The sequence below is a fragment of the Caretta caretta genome, chromosome 20, assembly GCF_965140235.1.
Source record: "Caretta caretta isolate rCarCar2 chromosome 20, rCarCar1.hap1, whole genome shotgun sequence".
Classification (NCBI taxonomy): Eukaryota; Metazoa; Chordata; order Testudines; family Cheloniidae; genus Caretta; species Caretta caretta.
The window spans coordinates 2,389,515-2,412,845 of record NC_134225.1 but is presented as its reverse complement, the minus strand read 5'-3'; the positions used below and the strand labels follow the sequence as shown (position 1 = coordinate 2,412,845).

At 49.2% G+C, this 23,331-nt stretch overlaps 1 protein-coding gene and 1 long non-coding RNA gene across 2 annotated transcripts; both read right to left on the bottom strand.

The window, feature by feature from the left end:
- Positions 1-78: 78 nt before the first annotated feature.
- Positions 79-2,527, bottom strand: LOC125627658 (uncharacterized). The gene is made up of 3 exons (XR_007354068.2): positions 2,371-2,527; positions 1,806-1,828; positions 79-378 (listed from the first exon to the last, which is right to left on the bottom strand). It is a non-coding gene; the product is annotated as an uncharacterized LOC125627658 (long non-coding RNA).
- A 3,395-nt stretch (positions 2,528-5,922) lies between these two features.
- PA2G4 (proliferation-associated 2G4) lies at positions 5,923-23,285 on the bottom strand. The gene is made up of 13 exons (XM_048831756.2): positions 23,094-23,285; positions 19,831-19,959; positions 17,957-18,062; positions 17,651-17,720; positions 16,260-16,352; positions 14,960-15,023; positions 12,569-12,647; positions 11,312-11,390; positions 10,903-11,036; positions 10,107-10,201; positions 9,390-9,517; positions 8,718-8,771; positions 5,923-7,863 (listed from the first exon to the last, which is right to left on the bottom strand). Exons 1-13 carry the CDS (start codon positions 23,179-23,181, stop codon positions 7,798-7,800), a joined length of 1,185 nt encoding a protein of 394 aa, XP_048687713.1. The 5' UTR covers positions 23,182-23,285; the 3' UTR covers positions 5,923-7,797.
- Between the last annotated feature and the right edge of the window lie 46 nt (positions 23,286-23,331).

The window sequence follows — 23,331 nt, the reverse complement described above, 5'->3', positions numbered from 1 at the left end:
GCCTAGAGATCACATTGAGATTGTATTAAAATCAACTTGGGGCTATTTAAACACAACATTAAGAAAAAACATGCTGAATTCCCAGCCAAACCAGGTTTTTATTGTATACCTGCCACATTCAACTACAAAGACCAGAACCAGTCCAGAACGTCAAAGCTCAGGGCTACCACCCATACAGATGAGACCTTCATTCTTAAGATGGAAAACTCTTGGAGACAGCTAGGAAAGCACTCCTATCACCAACACCAGGAAGTAGTTGTGTCTGGAGGTCAGCGACCCAAGCTCCCACGTTTCTTTGCTCTGCTTTGCAGCCTCAGTAGTGGCAGAGAAGACATCTACTTAGACCTCTGCCTCATCTTTCTCCTTTTGCGCTTCAGCCTGAGAAAGACAATTTTAGCCCATCAGAGAAAGAATATCAGCACAGTAACAAAGCTATCTGGTTAAACGGACTTTGAACAAGTCGTTATCAGGCCAAACCCCTTTTGTGTAAGGACAAGCCTGTCAAGAGTTTTGGAAAAAAGTTATGATGTGCAGTTTTTAAAGAGAACTAGAACCCCGCAATGTCTGTCACCTAACCCTAGTGCACAAGAGTAAAATTACGAGAAACTGAGTAACCTATTTCATTGTCCACATTTCTGGGGACAGAATACCAACAAGGACAGCACCTTCAGTAGTGAGGCTAGCTCTACCGCTAAGGACAGTTTGAAACGGGGAAAGGAGAGGGTCTAGACTTAAGCCTACTCCTGCTTGCCTTTCCAGAGTTTTAAACGGAAGTTTCAGATCTTATGTAAAAGCAGAGCAGAAACTGGAACAGCTAAAAACAGTAACAAATGCATGTTTACTCTGTCTGGAGTCTGGAAAAGGAACTTTGCATCTTTGCTACAGTGTTTTAATGGCTTATTTTAAACATATACAATAAGGAGAGACTTGTGTAAACCCCTGATGTACTAATTCCTACAATAAATTTGATCCCTCAGTTAAAACAGGTCACCCTTACCTGCCATGCTTAACACAGAACAGCTAGTTACACCAAAGCTAGAAAATGCCAGAGGAGACAGGCAGTTTTAGCTCTGAGCTGGCCTGGCTGCTCTTATACTTACACAGCACTGCCAGATGAGCGAAGAAATATTAACTGGAAATAAAATAGGTTTAGTTCTGCACAACCCCCCGACCCAAGAAAAGCAGTGTTTACAATGGATGCAGCCTATTTAAAGGTTTAGGATGTCATACACCACAAAGCACTTCACATGTATCAATGTTTCTCTCTTCACTCCCCACCCTGAAGTAGCCTTATCACCATTTTACAGAAGAGGAATAGAGGTACGAGACACTTACTCAAAGTCATACAACCATGTGTGCAGTAGAAACAGGAATTTAACCCAAATCCTACTACAGAACTTTATACCGCCTACACCCTCCGGCTTGTCTCATCAATTTAGCCTGCAAACTCTTTGGGGCAAGGCCCGTGTCTGACTGAGTTTTTATGGGGTCTAGCACCGTGGGCTCCCAATTTCAGCTGAGGCCTCTAGACACAACAGAAATAAATGTACTTTAACCTTCATCAATCCGCCTGAGGGATGTGGGATGCAGTGCTGACATCAAGACAGGCAACTAACTCCCTATTCCCCCCACTCCCTATTTACCAAGCGTGATCAACCATCTGAGCCAGGCATGTTAATACCTTCCAAGAGGGCCAGCTCACAAGATTTAGGTTTTATAAAAGAGTCAGTCAGCGGACCAGCCTGTGGGGCAAGGCCGGTAAGGCACCGGGCCAAACAAGTCAGAACCAGAGCTCACTCACATACCTGCGCATACGCTTCTTTCGCCACTAGAGGAAAGAGGGAAACACACAAGAGTCAGCAGCTTATTAACAGCGAGCGCAACCTCCCCCACGTGTCTCCAGCCCCCCCCCCGTTACCGCGGAGCAAAGAAACGGTGCCCGATGGGAAGCGAAGGCAGCGAACGGCACATCGCCCCGGGTTTCCCTGGGGATTTACTGCTGGGGGGGTAGGACACGGGCTAGGGTCCGCGGAGCAATAGGGCCCGGCAGAGGGGAACCCGCCGGCCCCCCCTTACCCCAAGGGGGCAGGTGCCCGGTGGGGGGGGAAGGGAATCAGCCCCCAGCCCAGCCCCACGTGCCTGGAGCGGCCAGTGCCCAGGGCTTGTGGGGGGGGGCTCCCCCTGCAGCACGAGCATGGGGGGCAGCTACCCCCCGACCCCTGCACGGCCCCGCCCCCAGCACTGGAAGGGAAGGGAAGGGCCCCCCCCCATAACCTCGCTTCCTCCCGCCGGGCCAGGCCCAGCCCCCTCGCTCCCCCAGCAGGCCCCGGCCCGCTCCCGCCGCCCCCTGCAGGCCCCGGCCCCACCCACCTTAGCTCTCATGGCGGCCCAGGCTCAGTGCCCGCGGATGGCGGCGGATGGCGCCGAGAGCCTCCGCGCTCCGACAAAATGGCTGCGACAACAGCCGAGAGAGAGTGGCCCGCGCCGCCCGCCCCCTTTTATAGGCCAGTTCCGGAAGCGGGTGCGCGGGGCGGTAGCGTCACGGAGGGGCTGCGCGCGCGCGCCCTCTTCGCCGAGCATGACGGGAGATGTAGTTTCTCCCGCCCCCGCGGCAGCACGGGAGGTGTAGTTTTCTCCCGCCCACCCGCCTCCATTTTGAATACAAATCCTCCCAGCTGAGTCCAGAGGCGGGGAGGGGTAAAGACCGCAACTTCCAAGGGGACCGGGGGGGAAGGTGCAAGGCCCAATTCCGCCCCCCCGCCCCAGCTACACCCCAGGGGCCCGAGCCTCACTCCCTCCCGACACGCAGTGCACAGGCCAAAGTGTTTGGTGTGCAACACCAAGGGCCCAACACGTGCAAGAGCACCCGCGCGTGTTAACACAAGAAGGGCCGTGCGGCTCATACTGGCGCAGCCCAAGGGTCCATCTAGCCCAGTGTCCTGACAGCGACCAGTGCCGGCGGCCCCAGAGGGAAAGAACAGAACAGGGAATCCTCAAGTGATCCATCCCCTGTCACCCATTGAACTGCTCTAGTTCTTTGACGAACGCTGTTACAGTCTTTGCTTTCACAACATCCTCTGGCAAGGAGTTCCACAGGTTGATTGTGCGTTGTGTGAAAATATACCTCCTTTTTTCTGCGGCCTGTTAATTTCATTGGGTGACTCCCTAGTTCTTGTCTTATGAGTAAATAACACTTCATTTACTTTCTCCCCACCAGTCATGATTTTATAGCCCTCTACTATATCCCACCTTAGTCATCTCTTTTGCAAGCTGAGAAGTCCCAGTCTTATTAATCTCTCCCTAGATGGAAGCTGTTCCATACCCCTAGTCATTTTTGTTGCCCTTTTCTGTACCTTTTCCACTATATATTTTCTGAGATGGGGCAACATTTGCACACAGTATTCAAGATGTGGGCAGCCCATGGATTTATATAAAGGCAACATATTTCCTGTCTTATTATCCATCCCTTTCCTAATGATTCCCAGCATTCTGTTCACTTTTTTGATGGCCGCTGCACATTAAGTGGATGTTTCAGAGAACTCTCCACAATGACTTAAAGATCTCCTTCTTGAGTGGTAACAGCTAATTTAGACCCCATCATTGTATATGTAGAGTTGGGATGATGTTTTCCAGTGTTCATTACTTTGCATTTATCAACACTGAATTTCATCTGCCGCAAGGAAAGGGCGCCCACACGCAAGTGCAAGCCATAGGGCCCCCTTCTCTGCCAATCCCCAGTGTTATCACAGCCAGAGGTGCTAGCTGCCCCCCTGGGGCCCCTTGCAGAAAGAGGGGAGCTGCTAAAGCAGAGCAGCTAAGGCTGTAACAGACTCGTATCCTCGGCAAATCGGGCCCCGACAGAGCCCTCACCCATGCATACCGAGGGTTACGCCTGCAGATGCGAATGCACCCACTCCTGTGCTGCAAAGACCAGTTACCCCAGCTCCAGCTCAGCCAGAAGGGGAGATGCAGAGGAACACAAGCCAGTAGCTTGGTCCAAGAGAATCAGAAACTAGCCAGAGGCTGACAAGAGGGAGGAGGGGGGATGCCTGTAGCAGGGCCCCCCAAATGGCTGCGTTGTCTGTGTCAATAGAATGAAATGGGAGGGGGCCAATGATCATGTTGGAGCTGGCCCCGAAATTCTCTCAGATCCCAGGTTGCTGTGATCACAGTGACCAAATGCGGCTTTCAGCTGCTCCCCCACCCAGCCTGTTCAGCAGATTTGGCTCCCCCACACTTCTGCCTGGTCCCCAAGTGGAAGGATGACCTTGATGGGAAGCATTTCAGTGATAACAAGATGACTGTAGCAGTCAAGGAGGTTCTGAACAAGGACTCTGACAAGCTGGGTGTAGCCAAACTGGTCCAAAGGCATTAATGTCCAGGGAGATTCTAGTGCAAAGTAAACCACTGAATGCAATTTTTTTTCCCCGTCAGTCTAGAAACTTTCTGAGCCCATCCTACAGGAGTGCACCAAGAGGCCATTTGGAGCAGCCTTCCTCTGACTTTCTAGGTAACTGCCACAAAGCCAGAGGTGGGTGAGAACACACAACAGGCCAATGCTGGACCTCACGTTTCTAGTAGATTTTCAGTTTCAACACCTAGCGTAGCTGGAACAGTCAACAAGCTCCTGCCAATTCACCATTTTGCCTGGCAAAAAGCAGCACCACTGACTTTGTTACATCTCCTCCTATTTAAAAAAATAAATGTCTCCACCATTCTCCCCTTCCCACCCACCCCCGGCCCCCAATCACAGCCGGTCACAGGACAGCACTGAAAACAAGCAATGTCCTTCCCTAGTACCTTCCATTTGTGAATCTCCAAGCCCTTTACAAACAGCCCTCGAACCTCACAGCCACCCATGGAGATGCGGCTTTAGACCTATTCTAGGAGTGGAGAAACAGACTTCCCTGATCCACATCAGAGCAAGGGAGAGCCAGGGATAAAACCCACAAGTCCCCTGTCACACTCAGGCTGGCTAATCTACTACACGAGACATGGCAACATCTGCTCCCTGAGGGCCACGCAGCAATAAGGTGACAGTAGCGGAAGAGAAGAACCTACAGCTGAGTTACACAGCTGTGCCGAGGCATTTGTGCCACAACTCACCCCTCTGCTGCTGCCAGATGGGGTTTGGAACAGACTTACAAGGCAGGTGAAAATCCTAGCGACCCTACTCAGACTGACCTCAGGGATATTCCGTGCAAAAATCCCCAGCATAGGGACGCTTGCTTTCTCCACCCACACTTCTTTGGATGCGTTAACCTCGCACAATGAATGAGACCAAGGGGCTGAGCATTTACCGTACCAGAATTTAAAAGGACAACTAAATAACTGTTCTGGCACTAGGATCAGACAGCAACAGAGGGTCAGTTTCTCATGCTAAACATCCACGCACTGAATACACCCTCAGGGATGCCTTTGCCTCCTGCCTGTGGTACAGCCAGGCTGGATGACCCTCACCAGAAGCTATGAAGCTAAAATGACCTGATGACTTTAACATCAGAATTTGAAATGCCCCAACTCTCTCGGACCAACCCCAGCAGGGTTAACTAGGCCCTTTGACATTCCAAAGGAGGTAAGGGAGTTTTCACGCCTGAGTCTGTCGGACAATACCCAAAACTCTAAAGTGGGGTTTTGGATTTGAAGGGATTTGAAGATCCCTGCCTTTGGTCAAATTTTTTCCTCCCCACTGTTGCAGAGCATGCTATGCTCTGTCCAGCTGCCTCCACCCCAGAGGTGGCTGCATTTCAAGGATGCTGCACAGGATGCGGTGCAAGATGCCTTAAAACCTTTTCGGGTGAAATGGATTACAGAACTAATACAGCCCACATTTCTTCTCTTTCATACACCTACACATACTCCTTCCCCGCCCGCCGCAACACCACAGACCCCAAAACAGCAGAACCATTCTTCTCTCCAAACAGCAGTGTCACTAGTCCATTTTATTTGGAAAAAAAATCCGTTACAGAATATTTCTTGGGAATTTTGTTTCAAACTTTTCACAACTAGAATTGTTTTCCTTGTCTCGAGAGGTACATCTTTTCCCAATGTTATTTCAAAGTAAAAATAGAAAATTAAATAAACCTCCAGCAAGTCTTAGTGGTTTATCAATCGGTATTGTGAATGAGAAAGATTAGCCCTGCCCTTCCTTTACCAAAGGCAATAGACAGTGTATTGCTTATAAATGCTAAAATGTTCCTCTTCAGGAACAAGGCATCTTTATTTTCCCTTAAGCTCATGGTTAACATTTGGGAGCAGCCTATAACTAAGCCAACCTGCGATTTCAAAGTCTTGGACAGGCACGTCTCGCTGCCACTTCAGTGTGTAATGGCAGCTACCCTGCATCCATTCAGAATATAGCCCACGGTATCTCTATTACTACCCAATCCCCTACAAGAGCTGAACACAGTTTAGAAATGGGAGCAGTTTGTAGACAGATGGAAAAATCTTGTTTATTTCCTTTTACTGACGTAAACTTTGGTAGCATTTGCAAGGTTCTTTTTTTCTTGTTTAAATTTTCAAACTCAAATACTGCCAAGGAAGCAGTTGACCTGCAGAAAAGCACAGGTGCGCTCATCAGAAAGGGTATTGTTTAACAGGCAGGAGGCCTTCCAAGCCAGCTACAGTAAGTGCTTAGACAGAGACCTGGCTGGATAACAAAACCCCCACTCAGATCCGTACAATTCAACCGGACAGCTTTAAAAAAAGACGTACTATAGAAAAGAGATTCCCAGCGGTGAAGTCTAGCCCAGGTCTGCTCACTTCTGCAGCGTTTCCCAAATTCTTTCATGGCACAGAAGGGCGTGTGGGAAGGAGAGGGGCATTCTTCTGAAAAAGCCGACTGTATACAACATAAGCAGTGGCAGCTGTTTTGGTGTATGGGGGAAAAAAAAAGAATGCTGAACTGCCCCGTGACGTTGGGAAGTTAAAAAACGCTGGCAAGGTACTGAACTGAAGCTGGTGGGTGCTCCAGATGCCTCTTGCCCTTAGGAGGAGTTTTGCAAGGGATTAGTGGGAAAGAATGGCTCGAATTGAGTGCTTCCTTCCTTACGTTATGACAGTCTCAATTAAAAACAAGCTTATCATACCTGTGTATTAAAAACAGAGCTTAGACAGAAACCAACGCAAGCCAACACTCAACAGGCTGAATGGTCTACAGTCTCGGGGGGGGGACGACATAAAATTAGATACGACTTTCCCAATTTTAAATATACAGGCTAAAAAAAGTGAAAAATTCCACACCAAGGTAACAGTTTTAAGTAGAAGAGAAATGTCCTTGCGGGCAGGGGGAGTGCTGGGAAGCAGAGGTGTTACACCATGCCTGCGTACCGGCTCCCTAAGCACATGGCACTTCTCAGGCTTAAATCGGTTGGTTGCCAGATGTAACTGAAGATTTCCCCCCCCCACACCAAGAGGGCTCACAAAATCTTTAAAGGGAGAAATGAAGGAAGGGAGGAGGAAGAGAAAAGAAGAGCTGTCTAACTCCCCCTCTCTCAGAACAGTGTAGTCACTCACCTCTTTAACAAGCACGAGTGGTATCAAAGGTTAGAAAGAGTGGGGGATAGACTAGTTTTTACTCCTGGTTTTATTATTTTTGTTTGTTTGAAAGCAGTCTGAAGTTGCTGAGTGAATCCTCCCTCAGAGCAGAGTCAATCGGAGCTGGCTGTTGTCAGTGGGAAGTCCAGGCTGTCTGTCATTGTGGGTGTAAAGAGACAGACAGCACTAGATTTTTATTTCTCGTTTTTGGGGGGGGACGTGCGAGAGACTCGGGTGCTACATGAGGGGAGCTGGGGCCGTTCAATCGCCGGCTTCGTTCTCTTCTGCTGTTTCCCCCGTGGTGGCGTTCTCTGCGTTCTTAGATGCCTGTGGAAACGAACCCAAGCAGGGATAAGTGACTCTGCTTCGGGGGGAGAACCACTAACTAATTCTGGAGAGAACCTGGAGAGACACAGGCCCACAGCACCCTAGAGTCTGCAATACTCCATTTGCTTCAGCATCACCCTTCCCTTTCGAAGGCCAGCCTCCGCCTGCCTCCCCTCCCCAACCCCACTAATTTGGTTCATCTCCTGTCGGGAGCACTGGGCGTTTCTTCCCTTCCCAGGATCTCACTGGTGTTGGTGCAAGAAGAGTTCTCTTCCCCCACCCAGAGAAGTCTCTTGAAGCTCTCCACCTTATCAGCAATACCAGCCGGTCAACTCTCAGCTGATCTAGTCCCTTTCCCTGCTGACATCTCCTGGAGTGCAGCTCTGCTTTGATACCAGGCTACAAGTCACTATTCCTCAATGACTCCACATCAAGGCTGATCAGTTTACAAGCAAGAAAACAGTCTCTCCACCTTCCAGTGTTGCAAACTCACTCTGGGATCTGTGAGGCGTGCTGGGTTCTCTTTGGCCTGGCCAGTGGTAAAGATTCTGCAAACCAAATTCTGCTTTCAGTTACACCTGGGCAACTCCCCTCCAGAAAAGGGGCGTTAGTCAGTCACCCCCCGGCCAGTGAAGAAAGCAGAATTTGGGATGGAGCGAATAATCCCATTAACAACACATGAGCCGAAACAGAATCCATCTCCCTCTTCCACAGCTGTAAGAGCTCTGCTAGGCTACGAGGAGTCAAAATATCTTTTTGCTAAGGCCTGAGTGGAGAGTTTGGGGTCTCCCAAGATGCAGTTAACCTGTATGTGTGTGAGATCCAGCCATTATGAAGTGACACAGCCAAATTACCTTCTTCTTCTTCTTTTTCTGGGTCTTCCGGCTGGCGGAGCTTTGTAGCAGTGCCTAGGAAGAGGAAGAGAAGGTAAGCAGCCAGGACAGAGAGCTGTTTTCTTTGCTCTGACTGGGGAAAAAGGGAGATTCCAACATAGCAAAACAAGCCTTTGCCAGCCATAAAGGAACAGCAGCACATCCTGGACGGCTTGGGCTGGGCAATGACACTTGATCTGCACAGCCCCTCTGAATCCCCACGGCCGTGCAGGAAAGGACGACACACCCGTGACCAAGCAGGTGCCATTTGTGGACGAGCCTGCTGGAGATCATGTTCCTGACACCACCACCGTGAAACCAGACTGCAGCTCCTCTTTGCTCTGAATTCCTCTGCCACCTTCTCACATGTGCAGAGCAGCGCGTCAGAACCACGCCCCCAGACAGCTCCAGCTGGCTCCGCTCAGCTTCAAAACTAGGTGCTCAGCTTTCTCATCAAACCTTCACTCTGCCTCTGCAGGAGCTTGGCCTCTCTGGGCCTCCGTCCCCGTCAGGGGATAAAAGCACAGCCCTGCCTTACCGGGGGGTTCTACAGATCCAAACGGCAGAGAGAGAATAAAGAACAACCCACTACTCTGGGGGGACTCATGCAATTCTATGCACATCAGGGAAGCAAACGCGTTTCCTCGGACTGACCTTCAGTTCTGCATCCTGAACCTCAAACTCGGATTTGTAGAGCTCCGGCTCGAAGGGGCCGCAGGTTATCCTCATGGGACCGTTGGGCATTAAAAGCACTGTGAATTTGAACTGGGCGACGAACTCGCCTGTAAAGCAGGAATCACAGGTAGAGCCAACACGCTGGACTACACATTGACAGTGGGGGAACAGCGCGTAACCCAAAGTCCACCATGTTCTCCCACCGGCGCATCTGCTGGGACAATCGGTAAACTAACACTGCATCTGAAGTGAGCTGTAGCTCACGAAAGCTTATGTTCAAATAAATTTGTTAGTCTCTAAGGTGCCACAAGTCCTCCTTTTCTTACTGCATTTGTAGTGTTTCAATTACGTCCCTCCCCGCTCAGGACAGGATCATTCCTAAAGTAGGTCCTCCAGGCTAACCTTTAAGTAAACCAAACTGACAGTGCTTCCATCACCACACCGGGGAGATTATCCCCCATTGTCCAAAAGATCTCACCACCAGAATTATTCTTATGCAAGACTTGGCAACCAAGGGGTTAAGAGCTACTTAGCAAAGAAATCTCCTGTTTTATTGGGAACACGTGTCTGCACAGCACCACCCTGCGGGGACATGGCTACAGAGGGAACCTGTCTGATCAGAGCCCTTGAGGGGACCAGAAGTTGCTCTTCCAGCCATTTTGCTCTCCTGCAAGTCCCCCACACTAACGGACTCACCTTCCTTTTCATAGAGGACATTGAAAGGCTGGAGCAGCTCGTGTTTGGCGCATTCCACCACCCCCATCCTGGCCTTCTTCTCATCCTCAAATGCCCTGCAAGAAAGGGAGAGAGACACAGACCTGAGCTTCTGCCTCTCTCGCTGCTCTAAGGATTGCACAACGGACTACTGTTTTCACCAGAGAAGGGGGAAGCCCTGTGAGCCAAGCTACAGACCCAACCACGCTGCCTAACTTCCCGCTGGGGTTTGGCTGGAGATGTTACTTGGCCCCTCCCCACCTAGAGGCCAGCCCTGCTGCGGTGTGTTGCTGGTAGCAGGTGCATGGATGAAAGCTCAGGAAGGTAATGGACCTAAGTGAACGCAGAATCCCAGAAAAAGCCCACCGATCTGAGGCACAAATGGAGCATTAACCTGGGAAGTAATTTCTTTTTCCTAAAGCACACATCAGTCAAAAAAAGGGGGCTTGGAAATACCCCTGCATCCTGACACAGCTTTGACTCCACTCTGTGGATACGACAGGACTGTATTTCAGCTGCAACCCCCCACAAGGAACAGGAGGGTCTCAAATCCTCACAGACCCCAGAGGGGTCTGAATCTCCTGGTCGGGGTAAAACGTCAAAGTCAATCACATCCCCTCCCTATGGCTTGTCCAGCCGCAGCAAACCCTGCCATAACAGCACCCTCTGTGGCAGAGCAGCTGTCAAACCGATTTTGCTGTCAATAACCAGGTGAGGGCTCTTGCAAGGCCCCTATTCTGGGCAGATGGGAGGCCATGAAAGGAAGAAGAGAGAATACCTGAGAGTAAATGGCATAGTGTCAAAGCGCCTCTCCACCTCGCTGAAAAAGGCACGGGAGGTTTTCATTTTCAAGCCATACTGCTTGGAGGGGTCCCTTTTGTAAATGGTAGTTCTCTGGCCAGCATCCTTCGCCTAAAAACACAAACGAGACAAACACAACCAACAGACAGTTGGACCGAGTGCATGCTGGGGCTTCGGTACTCCACAGGGCTTCACACACACACTCCCAGCTCTCCCCGAGGGGTCTCCATTTTACACACAGGGCAATGGAGACCCAAGGAGGTGAAGTAATTGGATCAGCTGTGGAACTCTTGCTGAGAGTCTGGCTCCCAATGCCACGTTCAGATCAAGGGGCCATTCTGAAGTCCCCACGGACATAAAGTGACAGCGTGCTGAAGGACACTCACCTTCCCTTCCCCACTGCTGACAAGCACGTCGATGGCGTAAACTTCATGGACCTCAAACTCGGCTTTTTCATGGTCCTTCCTAGGCGGGAGAGGTTTGGCAAGTGAGCAAAGTGAGACATCTCTACAAGGGAAAACCCTCCTTCGCTCTAATAATATTGCGGTACAGAGCTGGGGGCAGGGGGAGGGCCGCGTACAGAATGCCACAAGCACACGTGATGCTTTACACACCAATTAGAGGAGCATAATCAAACCGACATACAGGAGATAGAGGTAAGGCTCCATGGAGGTGCTCTGCTGTGGTTCTAGAGACCTGACAGACAACCATCGTTCAGGGAATCTTTCGCTGCCCCGGCCACCAGCACCATCTTCAATCATTAAGATGGAAGGGACTTTAAGAAACTCGTTTTTTTTAATCACTTATGTTGTTTACTCTCTGCACTTGGCTCAGCCTAGATCACAGATGGGTCACTTTCACTTCTAGTATGTCTTGCATTAGCTCAATGCTGGAGAGTCCGGACTCCAGCTTACAGATTGATTTTAATTGATGATATTTAAAACAAATGTCACAGAAACTTTTCTAGTAAAATTTATTCTGTTATTTGTATGGTAGCACCTAGGAGCCCCAAGCATGAACCAGGGCCCACTGTGCCAGGCGCTGTACAAACCGAGAACACGAAGATGGTCCTTCCAAGGTAAGTAGTAGATTCTAGATTTTAAAAAGCCCAAAATCCTCAATGTTGGGTCTAAACAACCAGAACCTATCCCTGAAGGAAAGGGGGGAGCTGGTGGAAGGAAATGGGATATCTAGGTCCAAGATGCGACCGAAAATGGCAGCCTATGGGAACTAATTTGATTGGTCTCAATCTAGTTCCTGGTGAACTTGTGTCCACACCATTAAAGCAATCCGCTGTCACAACTGGGAATGGTTGGCGATTTTGCTGGCAGTCGCAGAGGCCAAGGACTGACTTAGTGATGGGGACACTTTCTAGAGAGACCAGCTGACTGCACAGATGCCAGCAAAAGGTTTAGGGGGTAACAACCTTCAGTCACTACCTCCCATCCCAAGCTGCCAAGGCAGAGCATCATAAATTACCTTAATGTAAGAAAAAATGGAAGACTCTGGGCTAACGAACACCCATTATCCCACCCAGCCAGGTACCACAAGACGGGAACTAGAAAAGAGAGGTGATTCTCACTGCAGATCTGGTCTCTCGCAATACTACTGATAGAAGTGACAATCCCAGAGAGGAGACTTACTTTTGCTGGTCTGTAGGGTTTTGAATGATAGTTTTCTCTCCATCAATCACGTGCTGTTTCAGCTGGTGTGACAGCATCCCTGCCAAGTTAAGAGAATCCATCAGCACCTCAGAGCTGCAAACCAGCTACAGAGTGATTTGCATTGTTAACGCTCCAAGAACATGCCCTTAAGCTTTCTGCTAGAGGGAGAATAGCAAAACTAAAATTTGAGACAGTTTGCCCTTCTACCACCCCCTCCATCCAGGGATCTCAAACGGCTTCATTCATTAAGTTTCACAACTATTCTGTGACAAAGCAAAGGTCCCCACTTTAGAGGGGTAATTCCATGTCCTAGGCACAGCCACAGATAGATTCCTTTGTACCACTTCCAACTCCCAGCACAACAGTCTAACCATCAGATCACACCGGCTCAGCGGTGACTCCAGGAGGACATGGTCTAAGCCCCCCGCTAAAATCATGCATCATGTGTTTTAAACAAGCTGACATTCTTCTTTGCAGTCTCTGTAGCCTGGGACAGCAGCTACTGGGAGAATCAGCAGTTGCATGGGAATTACCAGCATCCAATGTCTCTGAACGACACATTCTTGAGTGTATCCAGGGTTGCATGGAGGCAGAAATGTTTTTGCCAATGTTTAGATTACTTATGTCCCCCCTGCACAGTCTAGCTAATGGGGCATTCAGCAAATACTTTTGGGCTCAACTCAGTCTCCCTGTCTGCCTTGCAGTACATGTTAGAATTCAGATTCATCAAGAAAAGCCAAAAGGCCGTTCCTAATCTGCTTCCCAAATCATCAGCCACAGCACGGAAACTAACATGTCTCCATTTTGGAAGGACTGCGGCCAGTAATGGCAAAGAGATCAGAGCCGAGGCAGAAAACAGCTCCATTTGTTTTCATAAACTGGGTCTAATGCTGCTACTGCCAGTGACCGCATAAATACGGCACCCGACTGTTTCCAAAACAGTGGCTGCTTGACCTCCCTTGACAGTGTGAGCAGCCGCCTCCTCGCTGCAGCCGAGGTGATGTTTTTCTCCCAGAGCGCGGAGCAAAGCATTGGCGAGACCTACACAACATCCCACGCAACAAACAGCCCAGTCCTGGAACTGCAGCTCTCTGCAGCGAGCTGAGAAAACAAGCCTGCTACAGTATGTCCTGGGATTTAACTGATTAGTGGCGACGTGATTTGTTGCTGAAGTAACTGACAGTCACATCACTCCGCAAGCAAACAAACAGGATAACAGAACCTGTCCAGACATTTGTGTTTATAATTTTGATAGATAATTTCCTTGTTTATATTTAAGCATTTACTTTCAATTTGTATCCATTTAAATGTTCACAGCTGCAGGAGTTTATGGGGAGGTCAAACAATTATTTAATGATGGTAAAAAAAATCAAAGCTTATTAACCACTAAAACACAAATTTGTCAACATCACATGTCGAAACACACAAAGTAACTGTTCTTAAATCAAACTTTAAGTCAGAGATCCCCGAAGTGTGGGACATGGGGGGGAGGGCCCAGAAGGGCCCAGACCAGCCCCCATGGGGGTTGGAGGGGAGCCCCCCCAGCCCTGCTCCCATCACCGCCCCCCCACGTCCCTGGCCCCATGCCAGCCCCATCCGTTAGCTGCAGTCCTGCTCCAGACCACCCCCCACCCCGCAGCTGTGGCCCCCTAATCCCTGTCCACCCCCCCAGATGCTCCAGGGGGGACACGGACAGGGGTAAGGGGATGGAGGACCCTCAAAGGTTTGGGGACCATTGCTCTAAGTTGTCAAGCAGCCCTTTCCTTTCTTACTTTGCTAATCTGTACATTTCAGTGACCCACCAATGACCGTTTTTTCGTTGGTTTGTCTGAATACAGTGAAACTGATGTTTACTGATAGGAATCTAACCCCTCCAAAGCTGAACCTAACTGAGAACTGTGAGCTCAGCTCCCAGACACCTGTTCAAACATTATGATCTGATTTGTCTAAGATGCTGCCAAGGGCAACTTCCTACTCTCCGATTCAGAATGGTATTACTGAGAAAACGCCAACCAGTTAACGATCGACAGGAGCCGCACACACACACTGCCTTACAGCATCATTCAGCAAAGGATCCCCAAGCAACTTAAACACATTCCCTCACCTACACAGTTAAACATCCACATTGTACCAACGGGCAAACTGGAGGCACAGAGGTTAAATGATTTCCGCCCAGTCTCACGGGGAGCCTGCAGAAAGCTTGGGGGAGAGTGCACCAGCCCTAATCCGCGACAGACATGGAGCCCTACTCATAACCGTCAAAAGCTTCCCAAGGTTTTGAATTGAGTAGGCCAGGGCTCCCTGGATAGGATTAGTGCACCTTTACTTCTCCTCTGGCTGTCACTTGCTCTGAACTCAGCAAGACCTCACCTTCGATCGGCGTGCAGTTAAACGAGTGCGCTATTTTGTTCCAGGCATCTGTCACTTGTGTGTTCTGTGGGAGTAAAAAGACAGGAGAACAAGTCAAGATTTTAAAATTCAAGCCACAGACACACCAGGGATTTCATCTGTGTTCTGCAATGAAACCAGTGCATTTTCTAACTTAATGGCTCCCGCAACATCCCCTAACATTTAGGGAGCTGAAACAATCACAGGTTTTGTGTTGTTTTATACCCGCAAAAATGACAAGGTAACAGCAAAAATACAAATCCAGAAGAAAAAAAGGTGTGTTTTGTGCTATGGCAGTGGTCCAAAGTCCCCATGGTGCTAGGCACTGTACACACACATTGTAGGAGACAGGTCCTAATCTGCAATGCGGATACCACTAGGATAAACCAAGCGTGGAAGAATGGACTGGAGCATTATCCCGATTTACAGACAAGGAGCTAAAGCCCAGTAAGATTAATTCACAGGCCACAGGTCACATAGTAAGTCGATATGGTCGGGGGCTGGTAACATGGATGAAAGGAGAATGTCAACAGTATTTGAGAAGTGCGAACACCAAGGACAGAAGTGTGGTTTAGGGCCCCAAGGGGGATGGTTATGAGGAATGGCAAGAAATCAAGAAAGAGAAATTTAAGCCAATTATCAGGAAACATTCCCGAACAGTGAGCTCTACTGGAATGTGACAGTCTCCCAAGGAAATTGGTGCAAACCCCATAAATCTTATCCATTTAAATGATAAGCCCTTTGGCTTATCCAAGGTATCTGCAAAACCCTCCAAGATGCAGGTCACAGACACAAGCCAGCAAGCGTGACAGGTTCACTCCCTTTGGCTCTCTTGCTCACCACACCTCAAACTGAAAAGCAAGCCACCAACCCTGTGAAACAAGGTTCATCTGACCATGTGGTCTGCTGCCAGTGACTCGTAACCCTTAAAATGGCTAAGGGTGCTCAGCAGTCTTCAGGGAGGGACCCACAGGCAGTAGTACCAAGCTCTTGTGTAACGATGGCTTCTTCCCAAGGAGAGCTCAAATCCTGCTGGACAGTTAATGCTGTACACAGCATTAAAGCCACAACACTCCACGCCACATAGCTCGTGCTCACCCCAGAATGTGGCTCAGCTGTCTATGGCCAGCTGGCTGTAGTTCCCCACACAGTTGATCCACCCCTTCCAGAGAAGGTCACAGCTTTCTATTTCTACATGTACAGGGCCACAGAGCAAGGGGAGGGCGTGCATGTGCATTCCTGACCCTCTAGATACAGCTGGGCAGCGCCAAACCATTCTCACCTGGTTTCCGGGTTTTACCAAGCGTAGGGCAGCTTCAGCACAGAGGTGAGCCGCCTTGACAACATCAGCTTTACGACCCGTCACCGGGGTTTCCTGGAAAAAGTTGTCTGTTTTTGAAACATGTCTTTTCTCCCCTCTCTAGGATGAATTCTGTGCTAGTGGGAGCTCCTATCCTGACCTCACACTGAAATCCTCCATCTGTAGTATGGCAGGACGCCCTTCCCTCCCTCCCACTTTGCTAACCAATCTCAGGCTAAGCATGGAAGGGACCCTGAGGAAAGGAGAGTTCAAACTTCCTAGCCTATTCAGCCATCTCCACTCTGTCAAAGGGGCTAGCTACTGCCAGCTGCAGCTGAAATTCATTGAAAAACTGAAATGTAAATGCCAGAGGTACAGGCAGGAGCGCTGTATAACGTGTCTGCCATTGCTTGAGACCCCAGAACCACACAGGACAAAGCCCTGGAGATCGTCCTTTAGCAGCCAAAAGCGGATCTAAGGGCTCTTTCTTTTCTTTCTATTATCTAGCCCTAATATCAATCAACATGTTCATGAGAGAACTGCTGCCCCCAGGAGCTTGTCTATGATTCACTAACATCCTCCTCCGGGAGCTACAGGTAGAAACGCGAGTTTAAAGTTTGTTTACATGACAAGTTTATTCAAATTTTACAAATATATTTTCCCCTAGGTGGCAAGTCCCCTGAATGCTATTTGCGTACGTGACTTCCCTACGCCGCAACAGATGGGCTGTGCCATCAACCACCCACGTCCCGCAAGCATCTCCACCAGCACACACCAGGCCTGTACATGTCACGCTGCCCCTGAGTGAATACAGCCACCTGCAAGCCAGTGAGCTGCAAGTTCAGGCAGGAGAAGTGTGTAGTAGGGACTGGGTCTGGAGGCCATCTGACTTGCTGTCCAAATCACCTGAGCTCAGGGCTGCAAAGGTGAACACAGCAGAAGGAACAGGATTCTCAACCTTAGCCAGCTGGGTGCAGCAAGTCCAGTTTGACAGATCTGCTCCATGAACCCAGGACACTGTCCCCTCAGACTTTCCCCCCAGATCAGCCGGTAAGTGCAGGTCACCTGCAGCAGCTCAGCGAACATTTGATTTGTTTCACATGTGCTGTGTTTGATCTACTTTAACATTCAAACAGTTCAGCGTTCCGGCTTTTAGAAGGTGAATACTGATTGATTGGTTTTCACACTGCTTCTGTTAATGTTCTCCAAACTCATCGATGCACAGACTTCTGCTCTGCTGCCAACGTCAGGTGCTCTCTCTGCAACCAGGGGCACTCAAGCGTGGGCTTTTATATCCTGCTTTTGCTGAACCTCGCCTGATCTGAAAGTAGCATGGGAGAGATCTCCACTCAAGCCACAGGCAAGAAACATACCTTTGCTGCATCGATGATAAAACTGTGTGCTACATTCGCTATGAAGCCATCCACATGGACGCCCAGGTCACTAACACAAAGAGGAAAAACAGGATTAGTTGCAGGCAGGGCCTCACGGCTCAGGAAACTTCTTTATGACCTCTAAACACATTAGAGGAGCAGGGTATGTTTCAAATGCATCACTTGCCAGGCCAATACTTCCTAGAGTTAGCCAGTTTGTAAACACACTTAACAGATCAAGCAGCAGTAAACAGCAGAAGCCAGAAGCCAACGTTTAACTCACAATAACATAGCTCAGACACTTACATCTTGACCAAATCTCCGTCTTTGAGGATATAATCCTGGTCACTCTTCAAGGGGGAGAAGTGACAGACACAGTTATTTACCGATATACTCGTCGGGAAGGCAATACCTATGAACAAAAGGAATAGCGGTGAGATCGCACCTGCGTGCACTTCAGAGATACTGACCCTGCTGCCAATGCACTACATACAGGACTCCATGCAGCCAGCACCCCATGGTCCATCTCACAGAGCAGCAAACAAGCGATCCGCACTTGGGTCCAAATGCACACGTGATTCAAAGCCTCGACCTGCCGTGCACATATGCAGGATACAACCAGGAGTCTAGTGTCAGTCTCTTCCGATGCACCGGAGAATAAAGCGGTATAATACCAGAACTGCGCTAGCTCATGCTGCGACCTCGGCAGCTCGCTCAAGCTAAGCCGGGCCTGTCAGTGCCCAAAGAGAGATCGCCACGGAACGAGGAATTCCCCCAGACATCAACACATTACACTTGAGCGTCAGTTCTAGGGATCACAGTGCTCCTGGAGGTGCCATCTTTCAGATTAGATGCAAAAGCACTGTCTTGATCACCTGTAGTCATTAAAGATCCAACTCAACTAATTATATTTGGAGTAACTAGAACTCCCCCTTCAGCTTCCATGGGCTACAGTATTTGGTTTTACCTCCTGTCCTAAACTCATCAACAGCGCACACCAATAGCCCAGAGGTGACAGACATTTGTGTGATTCGTTTAGTATGCATATACGCTAAACTCTCTGAGATCTTTCAGGAAGAATGTCAATGTGGAAAATCAACATTTGATAACTATAAACTCAGGCATCTGCCTTGAACTTGGGTAAAACAAGTCAGCTCTAGAAGAGAACCAGTCTCTTGATCATTTGTTTTTAACTGTCCCTATTGCTGTTTTAATTGTCTACGTTGTATGTGATATGGGAGATACGGATGTAATACATTAAAACAAACAGAGTGCTTTCATCAAGAACAGAACTCCGCTCGTTTGGAGCGTGTGAGACTGAAGCAAAGCTAAACAGGTCAGCAACTCTTATGACATACAAGTGAGGAGACAGCTAATCAATTGAGACCACAAGGCAATATGGTCTGAGGGTCGGAGCACAAGTAAGGAAGTCATGAATTTCAAAATTTTTATCTCAGCTCTGGCTATGACTTGCTGTCTCCTATTCGGGGAAAATCAAAGCCTCTAGGGTGTCTGTCTCCTCAGCTGAGCACCTGCCCGTGGAGGAGGACTGATGAATGGCGTACAGTGCTTTTGAAATGCAAAGCACTGAAGTACCGACATAGATCAGTTGGGGTTTGGCACGGATTTTTTTAAAGCATTGCTCTGGGCACAGCCCTTTGGCCAAAACACAGAACAAACGTTTGCTGCGTCTCTCAGCGTCAGACCAACTGCAGCCCAGACAGACAAACATGGAAGAACTGCGTTTAAAGCAATCATCTTTCTCTCAAGAGACAGAGACCTCAAATATCCAGGGCCAGGAACCAGGACGCTCACCATGGCTCTTTATGTAGCCATGGAAATCTTGTGAAAATTACAGACCAGCAAGTATGGTGGGTCTTATTAGAGACAAGGCATTTGTCTCCAAAACAAAACTAGTTTGTCTCAGTGGGCATGGCCAATTCAAGTGTGAAACTCAAACTAACCAGTGCTGTGTGGAAGCTGCTGTAGATTGCTCCTTAGCAGAAAATGTGGGGTGAGGGTTTTTTGGGTGACAGTGATAAGCATGAAGCCTGGAATCCAGTATTCAGAAAGTAATCTTCATTATGGATTTCAGTAGTTTCACTGTATGGTGTGATGTAAACAAACAGAAAAGGAAAGAGCCCTGCATTGAAAAAGGAACCCTTGAAACTGTACTTTACCTTTTTTCATTTCTTTCTCCTTCTTGAAGATTTTGCCAGTCTCTTCCATGATCATGGCATCCCCTTTCTCACACAGGCTGAGAACAGACCCTCCAGATTTAGCTGCTTCAACCACTGCGCGCAGGACCCCTGGGTTCAAACACACAGTGTTGTTGAATCTGAAATGGATGCGTTAACTAAAAAACAGCCAACAACTTTAAAAAAAAGAGACCCTTCATAGATGACAGTGCTGCAGGAAGGTTTAAAATTGGTGGCTCAACTTTTCATCCCAAATGAGTACACCAAACATGCACAAATTTGATTTTTTTTTAAATTATTTTTTACAACTGGCATCCATAGACACTGACTCAGGAAGTCCAGCAAGCACTACCATGCTCTGATTGCAAGAGCATGTGAACTTTCACAGCGACTTGCACACCTGAAGTGTTGAACTCTAGATGTCCTTGAAATGTCAAACACCTGTCCACTCCCACCTACACACACAGCAAGGTCTGTTTAATAAAGGAGTCAAGTGGAAGCATTCCCACATTCCTTCCCTTCAGAAGTCAGGGCTTTAGAAACAGCTTCAAAAATGACCCAGGAGACAGTGTGTGTCACACATCAAAGGAACAAGGGCTGCTATTGTGGGTTTCAAGGACTATTATATATAGTTTCTCATTGGGACAGGTCACTTGGCACCAGAGTTGGCAACAGCACAGAACAAGTGCAGCTTTGCTACCTATGTTAGTCTTAACACCGTGCAGCCACCTTTCCTGCAGTTGCACATGGAAACGTTTCCGAACTAACCCTTTGCTTCCTTTCATTCTTCCTAACTTCATAGACAACGTGCCGCACCAGATGTTACAGAACGCTATATTCCCAAGTTACAAAACACTGCATGGATTTTGTTTTGGAGGTATTATAGTTTTGCTTTTCGATCGCTTCAAAGGGCTTTATCAGGATGCTCAGATCCCATCACAGAATACAAGGTAAATTTCTCTCTTTTATAAATGGCTAGAAAATATTCAAAGCGTGGGGCTGTTGCTGAAGTACTCCAGCGTCACATCTGTGAACAAATCTTGATTGCCTTACTCACAAGAGTAGTCCCAGGGAAGTCTCTGGGATTATTTGAGAGTGAACAGCAAACAGGTTTGCGCATTAGCCAATAGTCAGTAGGTACAGGCACTGGGAGCCAGGGCTTTCCTTCTGTTCCCAGATCTACCACTGGCTGTATGCCATTACTTCACCTCTGGGCTTCATTTCCCCCCTCCTCTGACAAAGTGGATAATTCTTATCTATTTCACAAGGGAGCCGTGAAGCTTACAATTTTGTAAAGTGCTTTTAGATCCCTGGATAAAAGGCATTTGCTCAGAAATATCTTCCCCAATTTCTCCTATGTGGGGGAAGAGCCTACTTAATTTTTTTTAACTTAATTCATCGTTTCCTCATACAATCACCTTTCCATGTACTACATAAAAACTGTAAATTTGGAAGTGGTTTTTTTAAGTATATCTAAAAACCATCACAAAAACAGCATTTTCTGTGTGCCATCATGTTGTGAAGAATGGGCAGCCTGAAAATATGAAGTGTTAAAATTCACACAGAAGCAAAACAAATGGCGATCAATATCCATTAGGGACTGGGAAAGTTACAAAACAGTTTAATAGCACTGGCCAAGGAACATCTATTAACTGTACTTTGTACTTATACAGGGCCTCATTCCATGAATTAAAAGCACTTTACATCATTAAGTACATGTACTATGTTGTCAAGAAATTAAGAGAAAATCAGGAAAATTTAAAACCTTGTCACTATTCTGGATTTTGAATGTTTTACAACCATGATGTACAGAAAAGTACTGTGACCATTTTACTTTCCCATAAGGAGTGTCCCCTACATGCCATTAAACTGATCTGAACAGATTAAAAGAATTTATTAAATCTAATGTTAAAAAAGTTATATAATACACAGGTTGGGAAAAGAGTGTCTGTACATCTGTGTATAGTGCTTAGATTATCCACAAATACAAAGTTTCTTTTTAAAAGTCATATGCTCCATAGAGTCCACAATCAGCAATAACCCAAATTTAGATGAATAGATTTAACAATAGTTTAGATAGCAGAATCCGAATACTCAGGTAACATCACTCTTGAAAAGTTGCACAGAGATTTGGTTGTGGAAAGCAAAATATATCAATGAGTGGAGGTTGTCCCTCGGTAATTGAGAATTAGGTAGGTTGTCCATTTAGAAAACACAATCCATGAGCAAAGTATGTCAGTTTGCACTACAAACTGTCTAGATCTTGGAGTTAAATCCAGCTTGCGGATACACGTTCACACATGGCTGGTAAGACTCATGTTTGCAACCCCCCACCCAATCTACTAATAATGAGCCCGCTCCCCATGCCGCCACAGCCTTCAGCAGGATCCGTCTTTAAAAGGGAGTTTATTAAATGCAGCGATTGCTAAGGGCATCAAGGAAGCGCTGAAAGGCCGGTGGATCCCGACTCCAAACCAGTCCGGCCAGACTGTTCAGCGGCTGTCACTGTTCTCCGGAGTTACCAGTTGCCACCATGAATGATAAAGCAAAAAAATAAATAATAATAATAATAATAAAGAGGAAGCCGAGCTGGGGGCCGAAGCCGAGCGCGAACCAGGGACCCAGCGGCGCGCTGGGTCTCGGGTCCCGGCTGCGCCCCGCAGCCAGGCTCGGCTCGGGCCTGGGAGACGCCGGCGGGACTCTGCCCCGGGGGTCCCGCCCCAGCCCCGCCGGGGGCCCGGGAACAAAGCCCGGGCGGCGGGACGCGGGCGGGCTGCGGGAGCCGCACATGGCAAGGGGCGGAGGCGCCGCCGGGCCATGTGGCGGCACTTCCCGGCCGGGGCAGGGCGCTCGCGGCCCCGGGAAAGCCCGGCTGCCCCCCCCGGCCCCCTGGCTGTCCAAGGCGGGGGGGGGCTAGGAACCCCCCCGCCACTCCAGCCTGGGGGGGGGGGGGCGCGGCCGGGCCATGTGCTAGGGGCGCTCCGAGGTGCGGGGGAAGGAACTGGGCCCTCCCCGGCCTAAACTGGGGGTGGGGGGGCTCTGCCACCGGCCCCCCCCCCGGCCACTCGTGGGGGGGTCAGGGCATGGCCCTGGGGGGGAGGGGGCGCTGCCTTTCCCCCATTAGCGGGGGGGTCCCTCAGGGCACCCCGGGGGTCCCAGCCCCCCCCCGGCGCTGCCCAGAGCGGATCAGAGCCGTCACGTCCCCCCCCCGCCCCGGCCTCGCGCCCCCCGGGCCCCGCACTCACGGTTGGCGATGTCCCCCCCCATCTTGTACTTGGTCACCACCAGGTCCTCGGCGATGGTCAGCTCGGCCGCCTCCTCCTCGCCCGACATGGTGGGCGCCGCCCGGGCCCGGCCTGGCCTCGCCCCGCGCTGGAACCGCCGCCGCCGCCGCCGCCGCCTGAGGAGAGACCCGGCCGGAGCGAGCGAGCCGGAGAGAGCGCGGGCTCCGCGCGGGGCACGCTGGGGAGGCGAGTCCCCGCC

Bases quoted from the DNA above. Each gene is read 5' to 3' on its own strand.
- PA2G4 (XM_048831756.2), bottom strand. From the start codon at position 23,181: ATGTCGGGCGAGGAGGAGGCGGCCGAGCTGACCATCGCCGAGGACCTG. The intron at 12,648-14,959 runs GTGAGGTCTTGC...TTAACTTGGCAG, and splicing joins TAACTGCACGCCGATCGAAG to GGATGCTGTCACACCAGCTG. The intron at 8,772-9,389 runs GTCAGTCCGAGG...TCCTCTTCCTAG, and splicing joins TTCAGGATGCAGAACTGAAG to GCACTGCTACAAAGCTCCGC.